Source organism: Ursus maritimus, unplaced genomic scaffold, assembly GCF_017311325.1.
Source record: "Ursus maritimus isolate PB19 unplaced genomic scaffold, ASM1731132v1 scaffold_19, whole genome shotgun sequence".
In the NCBI taxonomy this organism is placed as follows: Eukaryota; Metazoa; Chordata; class Mammalia; order Carnivora; family Ursidae; genus Ursus; species Ursus maritimus.
Genome location: NW_024424341.1, coordinates 24,654,857 through 24,673,677, shown reverse-complemented (window position 1 = coordinate 24,673,677; position 18,821 = coordinate 24,654,857). Strand labels below are relative to the sequence as shown.

Genomic DNA, 18,821 nt, shown 5'->3' with positions numbered 1-18,821 from the left:
TCACCATTTCACAAACTGGAAAGTTTCTGGAGTATCTAAGACCAGGGGAATACCCAGGCCTTGTTATATGTAACAGTTTGGCCCACAAATGGGCAGAACTGACTTCTACCTTTTTTTTTAAAGTGTGTGTGTGTGTAACTAATCTCTTCAGTGTGTGTGTGTGTGTGTGTGTGTGTGTGTGTGTAACTAATCTCTTCACCCAACATGGGGCTCAAACTCACAACCCTGAGATCAAGAGTCACATGCTCTACCAACTGAGCCAGCCAGATGCCCCAAATTGAATTCACCTTTCTAACAGGATCCTCTATTTCTTACAAATACAGTTTGTAGCCTGTAGCTTAGGTTCATTTTCTAAGCCAAAATTGACATCCTCTATAAGAGAGTGACCCTCATAAGGTTATTAATGAAGTCTTGCTTATACAAATAGCAGCTGAATTCACTGAGAAACCCATGACCCTCCCCTGAAATAAAGCCTTGTGTTTATACAGCCTGGCAGTCTCAAGATGAGATTTCTAAACTACATCTGTTGTTTTTGAAAATACCAGAAATGATGTCCTGGAAAAAATCTGCTCCAGAGTCTGGATCCCGCATCGGTAGCTGTAACATTACCCTCGCTTCCACTTCCAATGCTTCAGACTGACTTGTTAACAGAGTTCGGGCCGCTCCTGCTACACACATTACAGAGGACGGTTATCTGTGCCTTACTGGTTTTGTGTGATAACTAATACCTGAAATATCCCTCAACTTAGAAGTTGGTTATTCTTCGTGTAAAGATGAAAACTATCGGAATAGAACAACTTTGGGCCAACTAATTAAATGTTCTGTAATTATGCTCAGTCCACCAATCACTAAAGGGACAAAAGTAATCCTATTAAGGAGCTACCTTATTACTTCTCCTAGATCCTAGATGCAGAGTAAACGTTTCNNACAGCAACCTCAGAATGGCAATCCAATTTCTGGAGGACCCTGCAGCTACGAGAACTCAGCCATATTCAATGACTTTCACTTCAAACAAAAGAATGAACACAGGCCCTCACAAAAGAATGACATCAGGGTTGTTCGTTAAACTACAACACATTAAGAAAACTACTTGGACTGCCCCTATTTCCAGAAATGGGGAGGACCTGGGGCATGCTTCAAAAGCAAGGAAACATTTGACTTATGTGATCCACAAGAGCAGATTTTTTACAGCTTTCCTAAACAAATTCATTCCAAATAATTCTATGTAATACAGGCAAGTACTGATTTGCGTATCTTCATGCTATTCAACTCAGTATTATCAATGTTTGCCTGGGAGCAACACAGAGTTCAGATCTTTCAAAAAATAATAGGTAGAAAGTGATTCAGAAAGCAGGGAAATGGAAGTGGGGAAAGAAAATAGAGGAAAAGAAAGGAAGGGGAGACCAGGGAAGTTAATGTTCCCAGGGCGTAAATCCGCAGAAACCTTTTTCTTGGCATTCCTCTTTGGAGCCAATCTGCTCTTTGACACTAGAGGGCGCTGTCGACTAGTCTCGTCTCTTGGTCAGAGCCGCCTTTGATGCCAGCTCAGCACAGGACTGGAAACCTTCCCCAGAGTTACCTCCCGTCACTTCTGCTTTGGGCTGCAGCTATCCAGACAAGATTTTGAAGGAATGTGGAGAGTGTACGGGTGCAAAAAGACTGGGTCAGGTTGCCACTTCACCCTCGCTGTTCACCACTCACACTACTGCTTGGGCAATGAAAAGACACTCTGCCTTTCAGATAGCTTGTGTTTGATTTTCCTCACTGCTGATACCACACCCGGTTTCTTTAAAAACCATATTCAGTGGTGTGCTGGTAAATGTGAAACAACTAGCTGTCCAAAGAAAGGCGGCAGCAGGCTTTGATTTGTAGCCTTGGCCGATTCCCCTGGTGTAAATACTCCCACCATGGCTTGATGGCAAAGATTCCAGCATGAGCTGGGAAGAGAAGCACAATAGCACAGTATTACAGAGTATTACCTAAATACTGATAGAACAGACAATAACCTCAAGAACATACATGTTAGGAAAATGTAGTGATTCGGATATGATGTGTTTTGAGTGTGACCTTTTAGATATAACTTATTTCAATAAAAATTTGTACAACTTACCTACTTCATTAGACTCTCTGGGAATCTGTGTTTTTAAGATGCTCTCCTTGTGGCTCCTGTATACACATGGAAGTGAGAGAATCTTTATTTTGATATAGACAAATCTATCCATTTTTTGCCTACGGTTAGCACTCTGTGGGTCAACATTTAAGAAGTCCTTTCCCAGCTCTGGGGCACCTGGGTGGCTCAGTCGCTTAAGACTCCGACTTCGGCTCAGGTCATGATCCCAGGGTCCTGGGATCGAGCCACGAGTCAAGCTTTGCACTCAGCAGGGAGTCTGCTTGAGGATTCTCTCCCTCTGTCCCACCCCACCTCAAATAAATAAATAAAATCTTTAAAAAAAAAAAAGTCCTTTCCCAGCTCAAGACTTCTTCTCAAACATACATCTATTACACTCCACGAAGTGTCTTAGTACCCATATCAACCTCTTTCTACATACTACAGCTAAAGTCTGATCAATAATATCATAACTTGGTTACTCTTTTAACCACAATAACCAACTACAGTCCTTACTTCATCTATTATCCCTTCTTTCCTATTTTCAACCCCGGCTTTATCCCTACCTCTTACCCCTCAGCATATAAACACTCAAATCCCTCCCATCTCCACATACACACACATACGCCTCTGTCCCAGTTAACTCCATTCAGCAAGTAGCCATCTATGTTTGCTTCCTTCCCTTCTTTAACTTCTGAGCATTTTTTAAATCTTACGCAGTCCAGCTTTTGTCCCCACCAAGCCATTAACAGCCTGCACTAAAGTCACCGATGGCTTCCGCTTTGCCCATCCAGTTGACCCCTGTCAACCCTGACCTCCCTTGACCTGACCTTCAGTCTGAAGGCTTCTCTCCTGGTAGTTGTCCTGCTTCTCTTAGACCCTCATGGGCCCCTTTTGCTCAGTTTCCTCTGAAGCGTCATCTTACTTAACCTATCACTTACATATTTTTAAAAATCTCAATCTATATGATGCTTCTTTCTAATTGCAAAACTTGTTCCTCCTCTTTATTCCATATCCTGGCTAGTCACCCACTTGCCCAGAGTTTAGGAGTCATACTGGTCACCGCACTCACCTTCAGCCTCTGCTTTCAGCCACCTGCTGGTCCTACCACCTGGACCATGTCTGACGGCTGCCCTCTGCACTTCCCTGCCCCTGTTCACACCTTCATCTACCTTTTCTCTGGCTAAGGTTGCCTACCTGCAATTTCTGCATACTTTCTCACCTTCCTTTTCCATATTCTATCCTCACGCCAGAGTCAGCTTGGCTGGAAGATGAACCTCAGATGGAGAGGGTTGCGCGAATCTTACTCCTCAGCTCATGCCTATCATCATCACTTTTAAGGCCCGTCTCACTTAAACTGTTTTTACCTTAATCCTGGTTTCCACTATAGTTCTAACCCCCCTCACACACACAAACACACAAGTGATAGATGCTTAAATGTGCTCAGTAAATGTCCTTAGATATGGATGGGTTGTGGAAGAGTATGCAGTATAATTTTGTACGTGCATGCATTTTACATTACATATATGATCTTTCCCTTTCGATCTCATTCTTTCCTACCCTTTTAAAATTCAAAACAGGGGCGCCTGGGTGGCACAGCGGTTAAGCGTCTGCCTTCGGCTCAGGGCGTGATCCCGGCGTTACGAGATCGAGCCCCATGTCAGGCTCCTCTGCTGGGAGCCTGCTTCTTCCTCTCCCACTCCCCCTGCTTGTGTTCCCTCTCTCGCTGGCTGTCTCTATCTCTGTCGAATAAATAAATAAAATCTTAAAAAAAATAAAATAAAATAAAATTCAAAACAATATTGGGGTGCCTGGATGGCTCAGTCAGTTAAGTGTCTGACTCTTGATTTTGGCTCAAGTCATGGGTTGTGAGATCCAGCTCAGCATCGGCCTCCACACTGGGCATGGAGCCTGCTTAAGAGTCTCTCTCTCCCTCCCCTCTGCCCTTCCCCCCTGCCCACACGTGCTCTCTCACTCTCTCTCTAAAATAAATAAGTAAATAAAATTCAAAACAATATTGTAAAGGCCTCTCTTCATTGCTTTATGGATACACCCATTCACTTCATAGCTTTTAATCACGTGTAGCAAAGACAATACTATGTGATCCTCAAATCCCGTTTCATATTCCTCGTTCCTGACCTACCACAAACAGTACTTCGCATCCACTTTGCTGTCAGAGACAGCCACAGGTTAGCCTAGACAATGAAGAGATGGGAGCAGTGCACACGGTGTAAAGGCCCTTTTGTCTCTTCCTCCCCCTGCCTGGGCAATAGAGGAGGAACATGTTGAGATCCACCCTGACCCACCAACCTCATTCACACTGTTCCTGCTTACCCTCTATCAGTGCTCAGCCATCCACAACAGCCTTCTACCCACTTCTGGAACATGCCAGTCTCCCAATCGGGCCACTGTACCGGATGGCCCAACCCCAAATGCGGCTCTTTGCTTGATTGGCACCTTCCCAGCTTTCATGTCTCCAGGCTGAAACACCTGTGTGGAAATGCTTTCCCTAAGGTCCTATCTCAGGTAGACCCTTTTCTTCCCTATCCCGCTTGCCCACACTATTCTCTATCCTATTTATCCAGAGTCCAGCATGGTGACTATAGTTACTAATACTACTTTCAAGTATTGTATACTCTCAAGTATACAACAAAATACTTGAAAGTTGCTAAGAGAGTGGATCTTAACTGTCCTTACCGCAACACAGCCTTAGACGTCCTCGACAAAAAAACAAAATGGTAATTACGTGAGGTGATGGATGCGGTAACTAACCTCATTGTGGCAATCATTTTGCAATATATATGTGTCTCAAATCATCACCTTGTACACCTTAGACTTACACAATATTCTATGTCAATTATATCTGAATAAAGCTGGAAAAAAATATCTATCCAGGGGCATCCCAGACCGCATGGCAGACAGCTGATGCACCAGAAGTGTGTGCCCTGTTGGAGAGCAGGGACAGGGTAAGAGTCAAAGTTCAATGCATGAGCTGCTTCTTGCCACCCCATATACCCTATATTTTAGCCACTGTGAAACAATTACAAGGAGTTAGAAAACCATCATGACTATAAAAACCAAAAGTTAAAGGGTGAAATGAATTCCCTCACAGAAGAAACAATGCTTCCGCATCCCCAGCCCGCTAGGGCCCAGATGCTCAGGCAGGAGGCCACTACTAAGGAGGAAGATGTGCCCCTTGAGCCAACCTCAGCAGGAGTCGGGGAGCTGCAGAAGCCCTCCTTCAGGCTGGCTTACTGCTGTAATGGTACCACCTACCTTGCTGTTCACCCTGTAATTACAGAGGAAACAGACCCAAAAGTGTCCTTGAGAGATTGGAATGACTCTTGCCAACTGGGTTTGGCTGGAAGCCCAGATAAGCACTAATGACATCCCAAAGCAGAGTGCCACAGTCACAGGCTGGGCCAGATCCAAGGCCCCTTAGACCATAGGTGCTGCTGGGCAATTGATGTCAGGCTGTGGACTCGGGGCAGGGACTGAAATGACTCTTCCCAGGATTTGCTTTCCCCAAGGAAAGGAAGAAGAGCAATACTGGTCCCTTTCTGCCTTTCTTCTTGGTTAGTGTGATTTTTTTGACCTACACACAATCTCCATGCTCTGGCTCTTTCATTTACTAAAAATCATGGCCACACTCAGGGCCCAGAACGTGGAAGAGATGCTAATCCGAGGACATTTCATCTGACTTAGGACGGTGTATGAGTTATCTATTACTGTGTTAACAAACTGCTGTAAAACGCAGACGCTAAAATAACACACACGATGATCTCACCGTTTCCACCGGTCGGGAGCCCCGGCGCAGCCTGGCTGGGTTCTCCACCCCGGGATGCTCACGGGCAGCAATCAAGGGCTCAGCTGGGCTGCAGGCATCTTAAGGTTCCGAGCACGTGTGCTCATGGGCAGGATTCAATTCCTCGGGGGCTGTTGGACTGAGGGCCTCAGTCCCTCGCTGGCTGTTGACACGAAGCTGTCCTCAGTCTCTTTCCACATGGTCTCTCCAACACGCAAGTTTGCTTCGTCAAAGTGCACAAACTGAGATGGCAATGGAGAGCCAGCTGGCAAGGAGGAGGTCAAAAACCTTTGTAACTCAATCAGGGAAGTGACACCTGTCAGCTTGGCCATGTTCCATTGGTAAGAAGCAAATCACTAGCCCAGCACCACTCAAGTGAGGGGATTAGCCCACTAAGGTGTGAATACCAGGAGGAGGTCATAAGGGGGCCACCTAAGAAGTCTGCCTTCCTGGGGTGCTTGGGTGGCTCCCTCAGTTAAGCATCTGCCTTCAGCTCAGATCATGATCCTGGGATCCAGTCGCGCATTGGGCTCCCTGCTCAGTGGGGAGTCTGCTTCTCCCTCTGCCCTTCCCCTGGCTCATGCTCTCTAATAAATAAAATCTTTTTTTGTTTTTAAAAGAAGTCTGCCTTCCACTGATAGGAACAGAATTCATGAGGGTAATCCACAATAGGCTACATGGGGTTTCCCCTTTTTTAATTTCAGCACTTAATGTCTTAGAATGAAGATAATGTTAAGAGAAAATGCAGAAGTAAAACATTCCTCCTGTTTACAAACAGGACTATCTATTGCCTTTGGAGACAGCAAAACAAAACAAAGCAAAGCGAACCCCAAGCATTAGGAACCAAATCAGTGCTTTTAAGAGAGGTAAGGCCAAATGGCCTTAATCGTGCCAAATCACAAAAATTCAGTTCTGACATGTATTTATCATTGCTCCCTGCTGAGACTCCATTAAAATGATAGTGAATGAATGTAAAAGATTTCCCATTGTTCCCTGGCCACTTGGCCCAATTTGAGAGAGAGAGAGAGCACCTGAGAGGTAGAAAAGAGAATGCAACAAACTTCTAGGAGGAAAGCAGAAGTGGCCGGCAGCACGGTCTCCAGCCAAGAGGAGTGTGGAAGGAGGTTCGTCAAGAGAGTTCTGGTGAGCAGGGAGAGACTTGAACCCAAGAGAGGTTGGAATTAGTGCCACAGGAGTATAAACAGGGAATAGAGGAGATTCCGTGAAAGTCAGGTCCCCTTTGAGACCCCTATGCACAGATTGCCAGCTGCAAGCTGCCCCCTCCTCTGTCCACCGCCCCCCGCCTCGCCCCAGGAGATCTATCAAGGGAAAGGAAGTTAATGGAAAGGGCAGATTAACCATCTCTTGGCCCTCTCCAGCCTCGCTAAAATGACAGTGAAACAGCTTTATAAGATTCCTTCTCCACAAGGGCAAAGAGAACATTAAGAGGATTCAGTGCTGGACAAGGATGTTCAACACAGTGTTAAAAGGTAGAAAGCAGGTGGAGGAGCATAACTGGCCAAGCAGAAGTTTTAACCTAAAACCCTGCAGAGGGAGGTACACAGGAGAAACGAGCAAGTCCCCAGAGGGACGCGGTACTTGGGGCAGCAGGAGGGCAGGAAGAGAGCAGACAACCAGGGCAGTTAAAAGTAGTTTCTACATGGAAGGGTGGGACACCTAGGTCCCCATCCTCAGAGCCTGGCTATCTCCCCCCTGCCAGCTGCAGGAGACCAGGCTGAGGGGAGGGGCAAGAGAGCACAAAAAGGTCAAGTCAGGGGCCAGGTCTCTGAGAACCTAGGCTCCTTCCTTCTGCTGATCCCCAGCAAGCCTACAGGCAGGTGTACCCTGGCTCAGGTATACCCCCCAGGCAGAGAACAGAGCATTCCTCTCCAGAGAAACTGACCAAGCCAGAGAAAAGACTCGTGAGCGGTGACATTTATGGCCCCAGTGAAAAGGTCCACCTGCCATGTAGTCCTCTTACAGCAAAGACCAGTAGGCAAGAGACCACCCAGGAGTGTCTTCTGAAATATGGAGAGCCACAAAGGTTAGCGAAGGAGTTGTCTTCTCCCTCTGTGTGTGCTCTTTCTGTTGCAGCTGTCTCCTCCTAACCTGCTGGCCATCATTTGACAGCCTTATCTTTTGAGTTGCAGTTTGGGCCCTGGCCTGGGGGGGGACCTAGGAATATCACAGATCCAGGCCAGATCCAGGGATGGTTTCTTTTGATGAGTTTATGCCTCCACCTTTTTCAAAGCCATAGCCAGGCGTATAGCAGAGGCAGTTTGGTTTTGCTGCGGTTTGCTGGTTGGCCCGCTTTTCATGAAACGCGAGGGAGCGGTGGGCTGCTGCCCAGGCCCTGTCCAGACTTATTTAGACCCCTTGACCCCCCAGCAACTGGCAGGCTCTGGGTGCAGCAGCACACTTGCGATCTTGTTCAACGTTTTGCATTTTGTTCTATTTCTGACCCTTGGAAATCTTTCTCTTGTTTTAGAACAAGCCTTTTTGGCTTTCTCTAGTTTGTGTGTCTTTATTATGTGTTTGGAATGGAGAGGTTGGCCAAGTCGTGAATTCACTGTGCCATCTTGACAGAACACGTTTTGGTTTCTAACACTACTCTACTCCAAAAAGAACAGAGAAGAGTTGGTTCTGTGTTTGGGGCAATAGAACTAAAGTTGGGAATAGGATATCATAGTGACCATCAAAGACACCCAAAAGAGTGACGAGAGAGGCAAGCTGAAGGGGCCAAAACTGACAAGCATCAATAAGAAAATAATGATTACTGTCACTGGGACCAACTGAATCAGAGTTAGACCCTGATCCATGATGTCCAAATGGTATGGATAAAAGTGCGCCAAAGAAGTCACATGCTCCCATCTGGGTCTGTTGAAGCTTGACTCATAATGCACAGGCTACAGAAAAGTGAGCTGGACTGTGGCACTTCAATCAACCTCAGAATCAGAGGGACCTGATAAGAGGATATTAAAAACTTAGATTCACAGGGGAGATCACAGGGAAACAAGCTGGGGTAAGAACTCTGGGCACCAACTCAATTTTTGGGGCTGGGGCCTTGTTGATGCCAAGTCCCGCTGAAAAACCAGGAGAGCTTGCTCTCTGTAAGCATACCTCTGAATAGAGACACAGAGACCTTCAGGGTTTTTCTAGAAGGGTGATGTGAGACCCAGTATAGAATGCCAGTGGGGTAGCAAGAACTGAGACTCCAGATCCAGGGAGGTCCCACCTTATATAAAGTCTCACTGACACCCGGGAGATCCACTGGAGATCTTGGGCGACAAAGGAAGTCCCATCAGCCCTTTACTTCCAAAGCAATCTTATAGCTTTGGCTAAATCTATCAGAAACTTATTATAGCATGTAGGGGGAGGGGGGCCTCTCTGCCTGCCTAATTCTGCTTGAAACACTTCAGAATAAGGAAGGGGAAATGAGGATATAAGAAAAGCGAAGAGAGGTACTTAGAACCCCCCAGGGTAAAAGACTGGATGAGGAAGAAACAGTTGTATTATATTAAACTATTAATTCTGGAGCAAACAATATTTATATAATCATAGTAACATAGATGTTTTTTGTTGCTTTTCAGCTTTTTGAATACACCTTCAGAAAAAGTACAGATGATTTCATTGTGATTAAACAATACAATGTTAAAAGAAAAAAAAAAAAAAGAATTTGATTGTATAAACGTAAAAGGACAGCTGCCCTAAGTCAGGGAAGGGAATGCAGATGGAGAGCTGGAAGGGCAGCCAGGGAGCTCAGATGTAGCGCTCAAAGTGGGGTGGCAAGGGACCCTGTCCACTGCTAAGGCTAGGAACGCAGGAACCATTCTGAGGGCCGTGGGGTAGACTCTGCTGGGAGTTTAAAGTTCTATTTGGAAGGATACAAAAGAAACTAGCAATCATAGCCTCCAGCTGGTGACCAGAGTGGCCGAGGAACAAAAACAAGGGGGGGGGGGTAGCCTTTCACTGTAGACTCTTTGTATCTTTGAATTTTACAACTTTTTAAAATTTTTAAGTAAAAGGAAAGGTAAATATCAACCACCCAACTTCCAGGACTGCCCCCTCCTGGAAGAACAGCACCAGCACACAAGACAGTCCAACGGCATTCGCTGAAGCTTCGCAGCCAAGGGCAAACTGTTGGACACACCGTAATGCACCGTAGGATGGAAATGCGCATATTATAGGAACCATTACTAGGGAATAGCATGCAGTAGTTAAAGAATCATTTAGACCTATGTTGAGGAAGATGGAAAGGTTTCCCTAAGACCTTGTTGAATGAGACAAGTGAGTTAATATAGATAAGATCCCATTTTTGGTGTATTTAAAAATGATGTGTAAATATGACCTGCATACACACACACTAAGTAGGACAGAGGGGCCGCAGCAAACTTAACAGCAGTTATTTCCGAGGTAAGACTGGGAGAAGTTTCCATCTGAGCATGTCTTATTTGAATTTGTTATGGGATGTCTGCATAATATGTAGACTTTTTTCAATAATTTTCTCAGGGGCGCCTGGGTAGCGCAGTCGTTAAAGCGTCTGCCTTCGGCTCAGGGCGTGATCCTGGTGATCTGGGATCGAGTCCCACATCAGGCTCTTCCGCTATGAGCCTGCTTCTTCCTCTCCCACTCCCCCTGCTGTGTTCCCTCTCTCGCTGGCTGTCTCTCTGTCACATAAATAAATAAAATCTTTAAAAAAAAATAAATAAATAATTTTCTCAATACAGCATTGCTCTGTCAAGTGGAAAAAGGCTTTGGAGGGGTGCAGTGAATCCACTGAATAAACTCTAGGAGGAACCACTCTGAACATCTCTGCCTCCCTTGAGAAGAGGCACAATCAGGGCAAGGCTGGATCAACGTCATTTCCACGTCAAATGCCTTAAGACACAACAGCACGGTGATCTGTCCCATCTGAATCCTTAAGTGTTCAAAAAAGTGGGGGCGTCAAGACCTCGTATGACCATTAGCTCAAGATCATGGCATCCTTCTATCATCGTGGGACTCACTAAAGGTCTCTCGAATGAACGATCGCCCAGACACTGTCTCCAGGAGCTGGTTTCCAAAACCCACCCGACCTGCAGCCGCAGCAGTTCGTGTTCCGGCCCCACAACAACTGTTCACAGAAACCCTGGCCTGGCAGGCTGGCAGGGGGAAGTTGAGGACGTCCAACCCTGACCAAGGGCTGCCCCCATGATCCCCGCACAAGGACTCAGCCACCCATAAGAAGTGTGACTGTCTTGGTTCGTAACACACACATTCCTAAAACCAGCAAGGTTACAGAACTTCCACGCCTATCTGGGCCAGGAGGGTCTGTGGGGCTCAGAGTCCTCTCATCCGGAGGACAGCGATTTTGTAGACATCCACACCAACACCACCCACAGCTGCTGATTGTTTATTGCACGAGAAACTGGCAATACCAAGGCAAGGGGGTAGGCATTACAAAACCATCTGTTGACCAACCCAGAGTTACCAAAGGACATTCTACACAACACCTCAGTCATATACATGTATGTACACACATGCACACACATGAACACACTCTGAATACCTAGGAGTCTCAGGCTTCCAAAACCCACACAGCAGCTGGCACCCCATCCACCCAGGAGAGTGGGACACTGCAGAGAAGCACAGCAAATGACTCAAAGAAAGAAAAAAAGGTTGAGGTCCGGCAAGCTGAGCCACTCAAATCAGCACACGCAACATAAGGGACAAGGGTTGTCCCTTGGGGGGACAAGGATCAGGGGATGTGAGATGGTCCTAAGAAGGCCCCGTGACTGGTCAGCAGGCCTGCCTGGGGCCCTAGGAAGCTGAAGCTGGTCTGCAGCCGGCGCTCAGTGTGAGGGCCCCGGGGGGCCTAGACCAGGGAGCTCCCGACAACCACCCCTCCAGCATACCAGAGGAGCATGCTCCCCTCGCACATATCTACATGGGGCGGAATGCCCGTGTCAGAGGCTGGCGGGAGCTCCGGAAACTGAGTCAGACCGTTTGCGGCCACTCGAGGCCCTTCCGCTGGTTTCCGAGAGCATCATTTTCTGTGTGCAGGTAAAGCCTCACTTCCAGGCAGGATGAACACGCTCCAGAGTGGCTGGGACACACAGCACTCTCAACAGGAGACTAATGCACCTGCCTGTAGCCTCAGGGGCTGGTGGGGAATGACAAAGTCACCCACCCCCACCTGCTCCATCACTTGGGGCTGCCTGGACAACTACATCTAGCAAGCGGAGTTCTCTATCAAAGGTGGCAATGTTGGGTGACACTTGGGACACCACCCCCTCCCCTCTCTGTCAAGGCTTGGGGACTAGGCCGCTGTGAAGCTGGGCCGCCGGGTTAGGCCTGCCAGAGCTCACAGAACTGCTAAGTGGGTTCCTAAGAGGAGCGGCTGTTTGGGAAATTCTTGGACCAATGGTGCCGGGTCCCTCTGGGTCCCAGCGACTGCCAGTGTACCAGCTCCTTCACAGAAAGTGACAGCAGCATAGCGACATCAAAACACAAAGTAACCCTACACACAAAATGCTTCAAGTTGATATAAAAGGGAAAAGAAAGTTTGAGGGAAGTTGTTTTTTCCAACCCACCGACACCCATACAGCTGGTACAACCTTTATTTGCAGGAAAGAACAAACTGTCCACACCGAGTGCAGAGATGGGCCTCACTGCTCAGCCTCAGTGGCTGGGTCCTGCTAGGAAAGCAGCGGCGGGCCTCGACCCAGAGCTCTCTCCTGGTGCGGGAAGAGTTCCTCTCCCTCAGACCTCCATTTTATACAGATCACTGGAAAAGTTCTATTTAAAACAGAACCTCTTTTACTGGCAAAGACCCTGGGCCTTCTCAGCCCAGAAGAGCTACCCCGAGTGAGCGGCCAGTGTCCTTCTTGCCTAACTAGCCCGTGAGAAACAGGGCTTCGGCTGCAGCTCTCCGGCACAGGGCACCCTTCCCTGCACGCTCATGCATACCTAGCATCGGTCTCAGGGGAAAAGAAGGAAGAGCTTACAGAGAGAGTCGGGCCTCCAGACTTTGCAATGGGTGATGGGGCCAAAGGTGACATGGGGGCTTTATTCCAGACTGCCACCAGTGGGTAGGAGAAAGGAGGGGATAGGCAGGGCCTCTTGAGGTCAGGCTCTGCTACCACCAGCCTGATGACAGTGTGGTCCCACGCACGACCACCACCTGGGGGGGCGGGGGGAACCTCCCGGGAGCTCTGTGGCCACCAGCCTCTCAGGCAGGAAGAACTCATGACTACATGTGCGCTGGGGGGCGTGGGAGGGGACGGCCTCAGTTACTCCTGTCCAAAGCCCTCGGTCTCCTCAATGGCGTACAGCAGCTTCTCTTTCAGCTGTTCATAACTCTTGTATGGTGGGAGATCCAGACGGTTGAAACTGTTGAGAGAGGAAAGCAGAACAGTCAGCACAGGGAGGCCAGGGCTCCATGGTCCCGCCCTAGCCTGGCCACAGTGTGGTCAAAATTAGTCACGTGACTGCAGCTCGACCACAACACCAAGTGGCCAGATGCCAGAACAGAGTCCTTGAGGGCCCTGCTGTGTGAGGCCTTAATGCTTCCCGTCCCTGGACCTTGGAAGGGTCAGCGGACAGGGCAAGGCAGCTGGAGAAATGGGGGCCTGGGCAGAGGGCACATAGGGAAGCAGCTCTTTGTCTACTGGCACACAAGTGTTTGAATATTTAATAGCTGGTAAGGCCACAAGGATACAGAACAGCTGCCACAACTCCCAAGAGGTCAGAGGCCCCTCCTCTCCAACCCCGGAGCCACACAAAGGTCCCCGAAGTCCCTGAAGCTGCCCCACCCACTGGGCTGCCCTCAGGAGCTCATCCGCTCTGTGAGGTTCTGGCAAACTCCCACTAAAACCAGCAGGCTCACCACGTGTGGCTTCTGGGCAGCCAGGTTTCCTTGCCAACCTTGTCGATGCAGAACTTCTGTGGTCCATTGCTACCTGTTACCCAAAGAGAAACACATCATATACAACAGGACCACCCCTTCCTTGGGCAGGACCCCGGCTCCACCCACAGACGGCTCAGGCCCCACCCCTAGGGCGCCAGCAGGGCAAGGGAAGACCCACCGATGAGCTCGGCAAATCCGCCAACAGGCAGGCGGCAAGTCCCCGTGACAAACTGCAGCAGTCGGATCCTCTTCTCATTGTCCATCTCCTTCACCACCTAGAACGAACTCCGCCAGTCAGAGTAGAGCCGGGTGACCCACCTGACCCAGAACCTCACTCTAACCTGGGACTCCAGTCAGCCAGCACCCCTCTTTGGGGCTGAGAACACAAAGCCCGGGTTGGGTGGGGGGTTACAGCTACCAACCCTGGAAACCCCAAAGCCGCTCCCTCTGAGAGGCTGAGTGTGTAGGCCATTCCCACCAGTCCACGGGACATCTCTGGTCTCAGGGACACCTCGAGCCAGGTACTCTTTTCCCATCCAAGTTCTGCTTTTAAAAATATACTAAGGATGGGAGTGATTGCTTAATCGGTATGGGGTTTCTTTTTGAGGGGAGATAAAATGTTCTGGAACTAGATGGTGATCATGACTGCATCACACAGTGAAAGGCCAATGAACTCTAATACCTTAAAATGCTTAACATGGTGAATTTTATGGGATGGGAATTTTGCCTTCACAAAGAAATTTTTATATACCTACTTTAAGTATGCTGTACTTTATAATGACAACAACAAGACTACACATACAAAAGTATCAATTCATTATATCCAGTACTCTGAGCTCATTCAGTTTCTCTGGAGACAAGCACGTGCTGTCCCGTGCCCCCTGCCTGGAAAGAAACCGCACGACCGATGGGAGCTTTCCTTCCTGCCTGCAGGCTCACCCTCCTGCCCACCAAGGCTGACCACCAACACATCCTGTCAAGAGCCCTGGCCACAATCCAGCTTCAGCAGCTCTGTTCGTCCCCAGGCTGGGTTTCTCCTCTCCTTCCCAAAGTGAGGAGAGCGTCAGAGATGAGAGAGGTGACCACACAACACATGTCCTTGAGCTTGAGGTCGAATCAGGTCTCCTTCCTATGGCCCGACCCTCACCCCAACTCTGCTGGGACAGGCCCAGGGCCTACCTGCCAGAACCACTGGATCTGCTTGCTGTTCTTGGTGTAGTGTCGGTAAATCGTGTTCTTCTGCCAGTCGCTCATGTCTATCTCTTGCATGCCGCACAGCATCAGCTGCAGGGGGGGACAGGCATCAGCAGCCCGGGGCCAGCCCCCTCCCCGCAGGTGTACAGCGCCTCCCTCACTCACTAGCAGATGAAAGCACCCCAAACACCTGCGTGATTTCTGCTGGCAGTGGTAGTAACACGGGTGATATGAGTCTTGAATGTGGACCCCTCAGAACAAGTGTGAGAAACCCAATCACAGCTATCTACCCTGCTGCCTCGGTCCGGAGGGAGTGTGTGCTTTTACTGGCGACTTTCTCTGGAGACACACTTTGCCAACAAAGGGCACCGCCCCGGAAGCAGAGGCTCAAGGTGCCAGCGACCTCAGCTCTCACCTCCAGCTCTTTCTCATCAAAGTAGCGCAACCACTCCAGGGGGGCCACCTCGTTGAAGCCATCCAGGAAGGCTTTGGTCTGCTCTTCCACGCCCCGGGTGAAACGCCAGTCGGTCAACAGCCTACAACCGAACACCAGCCATCAGTGGAGCTGAGACCCACTGCTCAGCTGCCGCTCGGGGCCTGCCAGGAGGCTGCCGTCGCACGGCACAAGGACTCTGCTGAGAGGTGACTTAAGCGCACCCAGAGCCAGTCTGCTGCCGGCCCCAGGGCACAGCCTTCCAAGAAGCCAAGACAACGGGAGACACTTGAGCCTTTGCCACCCACCTCCTCCGCCTCCCAGCCTTGCTGACTGAACTTCATATGTGAGGCGGTTAAGAGAACTGAAGAATGTACAGGGGTGAATTCGCGCGCACACACGTGAGAATGGACTTGGGCACGCAGGACACAGAAATCCTTTCAGTTAGGAGATAGAAGAGGGAGATGCCTAAGTTTCATGCCTCTTCAAAGCCCTGCATGCAGTCTTGAAGCCTACCACATGGGGAAAAGGGAGCACACGGGAGCTCTAATCGATGACCTCGGGCTCTGAGTTCCCCAGCTCTGGTCAGCGTGTGACCGGCCATGAGTAGCCATCACAGGCCAACACCAAATGGGAGGCTGTGATCCCTGGTGAAATGCATGGGGGGCCTGGCTGGAGGGTGCCCCAGAGATGAGGGTGGCTCTGTCCCCCTCCCTACCCCCCCGGCTCCCCAGCACTTAAGACTTACATGATGTACTCGTCCTTGTTCTCCTCTGTCACTCGGATGCTCTCACCACCTTCCTTGAGCTCGTGGGTGGTCACCTTGCCCAGGATCTCCATGTCCTGGATGAAGTACAGCTCAAGCCCACACTCTTCCAGGTTGTTCTCTCTGGAGGCACGGGAGACCAAGAGGGAAGAGGTCTACCTCAGAAGGGTCTCCCCATACCTGCTCTGTTACTCACTTTAGTGCTCATTGGATGTTAGGACTCACAGCCTAAATCCAGAACAGCGCATGCGACCTCTCCCTGAGGCATGAGAGAATTCTGGAGCTGCCCTACAGGGAAACGTAGGAGCTACGCATCTCCACAAGCACTTATACAGCCCATTTGAGCTCAGAGCCACTCTGGCAGAGAAAATAGAGGTCAGCAATGCCTACTCCCCAACCAGAGACCCCCTCTCCTCCCAGCATGGCACAAGGGAGAGGACTCACTTGATCCAGACAATGGAGTTGTAGAACTCAGGGTCGATAGATTCAAGGTCCTTCAGGGTTGGTCTCTTGTTGAGCATCCGCTTATAGAAAGGGAGGGTGAAGCCTGTGTCAATGAACTTTCCATGGTACAGAGCCTGAGGAAGAAAAGACATGGCAAAGGGCTTTGGTCTTCTTAGGACACTGCCCCAGGCAGGCTCTTGGATGCTCCGCACCAAAGCCCAACTACTACTACCTACCCTTTCTCTCCAAGAGCAACTGTGACCTTGGGAGAGACTCTCATCACAGCTGCAGACCACAAGGGCAAGCAGAGCCGGCCTACTTAGGAACCCACTGCCTGCCCAGCACACTTGCCCGCCAGCTCCCTGTACTAGCAGAGATCTGCCCGACACTCACAGACAGCACAACCCCAGGTGGCAGCCCTGACTCACTGACGCTCAGAGCTGGGCGGCAGAGGCAGCCAAAAATAATGCAGACGCTGTCAACGGCAAAAGCTGGCGGGCCAGTGGTGAGTAATAGTCTAGGGTTTTACTGGTCTGCCCTGTCGGCTGCTGGGCCAGGCGGGTCTCTAGACCTGGGAAGAATGTGCCCACTTCCTGAGCCCAGCACCTTGGCCAAGAACTTCCAGACAAGGGGAAAGGACATATTTAGTCATGGCTCTTGGGTACTCACAGGCAGAGCTTCAGGAAGTCAGGAAGAAGCAAAGGAAAATTAGCAATGAAACATCTCAAACTACCAAATATGGCAGAGGGACTGTGGCTCCCATGGGCTGCCCCTTCTCAATGCTGGTTCTCTACCCTCACGAGACACTCGACAGGATGCACGTGACATGACCTCCTCCTCTATTCATACTGTGTTCCTATTTCTAGATAAATATGGGTACCGTGACTCCCCTCTCCCTACTCTTCACCCACTCCCTGATGATGCCTCCTATGTCCTGACCAGCTGGTCTACCAGGGCTCTGTTCTAAGTCAGTGTGGATTCCAAATCCCCTTCCAGAGGACCCGAATGTCTCAGTCAGACATTTCCTAACACTCTCACCCGAGGGCTGTGACAAACCCCGCCCTGCATCTCCCCTCCCCACTGCAAGAAAGACAGCAAGTGGGCAGCATTTGTCATGTCAACACCCTTGACAGGGCGCATGCTGAAACTTAAGTGATGCCCATGGTCCAGGAACGTTGGGCTATTGCTCAGCAAGTCCTACACAAATCAACACATGAAAACCCTCTCAAAGCCCCTGGGGGTGCCACTGAGACAGCTTTGAACTATCTTCAGAACTCTCTTCAGCTTTCTGCATTTCTTGTTAGGCGTTATGTGAGGAGCATGGGGCTCAGCGATGGGACCCCCACTGCAGGTTGCTGTTGGTACGTCTGGCCTCCTCGGCTGCCGCCCCCTCTAGAGATCTCACAGCAGTGCATCTTACCATAGCGATGAATCTGCCAATAAAGCGGAAGTAGGTGAGGTGGTCGGGGTTGATGGAGGAGGCAGGGTTGATCTGCAGGCAGTAATTGTTCTTCCCGGCATATTCAAATAAACAGTACATGGGGTTGAGCACCTCATGGGACAGGAGGAAAAACCACTCCCTATGAGAGAAGACAGAGAAAAACAGGGGTAATGGATCCCTTCCTGCATACCTGCACTGGAGATGTGACTCTCCCCTGCTGTCCTGTTTTGGCTAGTTTGGAGATACACATCCATGGGAGTCGAGCCCCACTGGGTGAACACCTGGTATAACCTGCATTAACAGCTGGTCAGTGAGCAAGTGTGAACCAGGACAACTGCACTTGTGAACAGTGCTCAGTAAAGCTTGCGTGCATGTCTCTGGGCTCCCAGGTGATGAATTCCAGGACTTTACATCTGATATCCAGTGTGGCTGACGGCAAAGGAGCTTTTTGTACCCCAAGGCCACCATGCACAGTTGTGTAGGCTGTGCACTGTACAAGAGCCCTATGTTACAATATCCTAGATTTGCACATTTATTATGACAATTTTCCTGCATATAGCAGTCAACCTGGTTTTTCTTCCCATAAAACCAAAATATCATGACATGGAAGCATCTTGAGAAAGGGCATCTTTTTCTAAATCTTGCAAAGGTGCCGTAGGAAACAGCCACCCTGTTTCCACCGTGAGTAGGCAGCATGAAATGAATACACAGTAACATGTTCCTAGGTCCTGATGCATGAAAAC

The 18,821-nt window shown here is 49.4% G+C and overlaps 1 protein-coding gene across 1 annotated transcript in view; it reads right to left on the bottom strand.

Annotated features, from left to right (window-relative positions):
• Positions 1–11,290: 11,290 nt before the first annotated feature.
• WWP2 (WW domain containing E3 ubiquitin protein ligase 2) overlaps positions 11,291–18,821 on the bottom strand; it is a 142,690-nt gene continuing 135,159 nt past the window's right edge. The window contains exons 17-24 of the mRNA XM_040633530.1: positions 18,058–18,217; positions 16,638–16,771; positions 16,176–16,316; positions 15,410–15,530; positions 14,980–15,084; positions 13,979–14,075; positions 13,780–13,852; positions 11,291–13,283 (exon numbers count right to left, since the gene is read on the bottom strand). Of these exons, the coding sequence (XP_040489464.1) occupies positions 13,184–13,283; positions 13,780–13,852; positions 13,979–14,075; positions 14,980–15,084; positions 15,410–15,530; positions 16,176–16,316; positions 16,638–16,771; positions 18,058–18,217 (931 nt within the window). The 3' untranslated portion in view covers positions 11,291–13,183. The remainder of the gene's footprint in view (positions 13,284–13,779; positions 13,853–13,978; positions 14,076–14,979; positions 15,085–15,409; positions 15,531–16,175; positions 16,317–16,637; positions 16,772–18,057; positions 18,218–18,821) is intronic.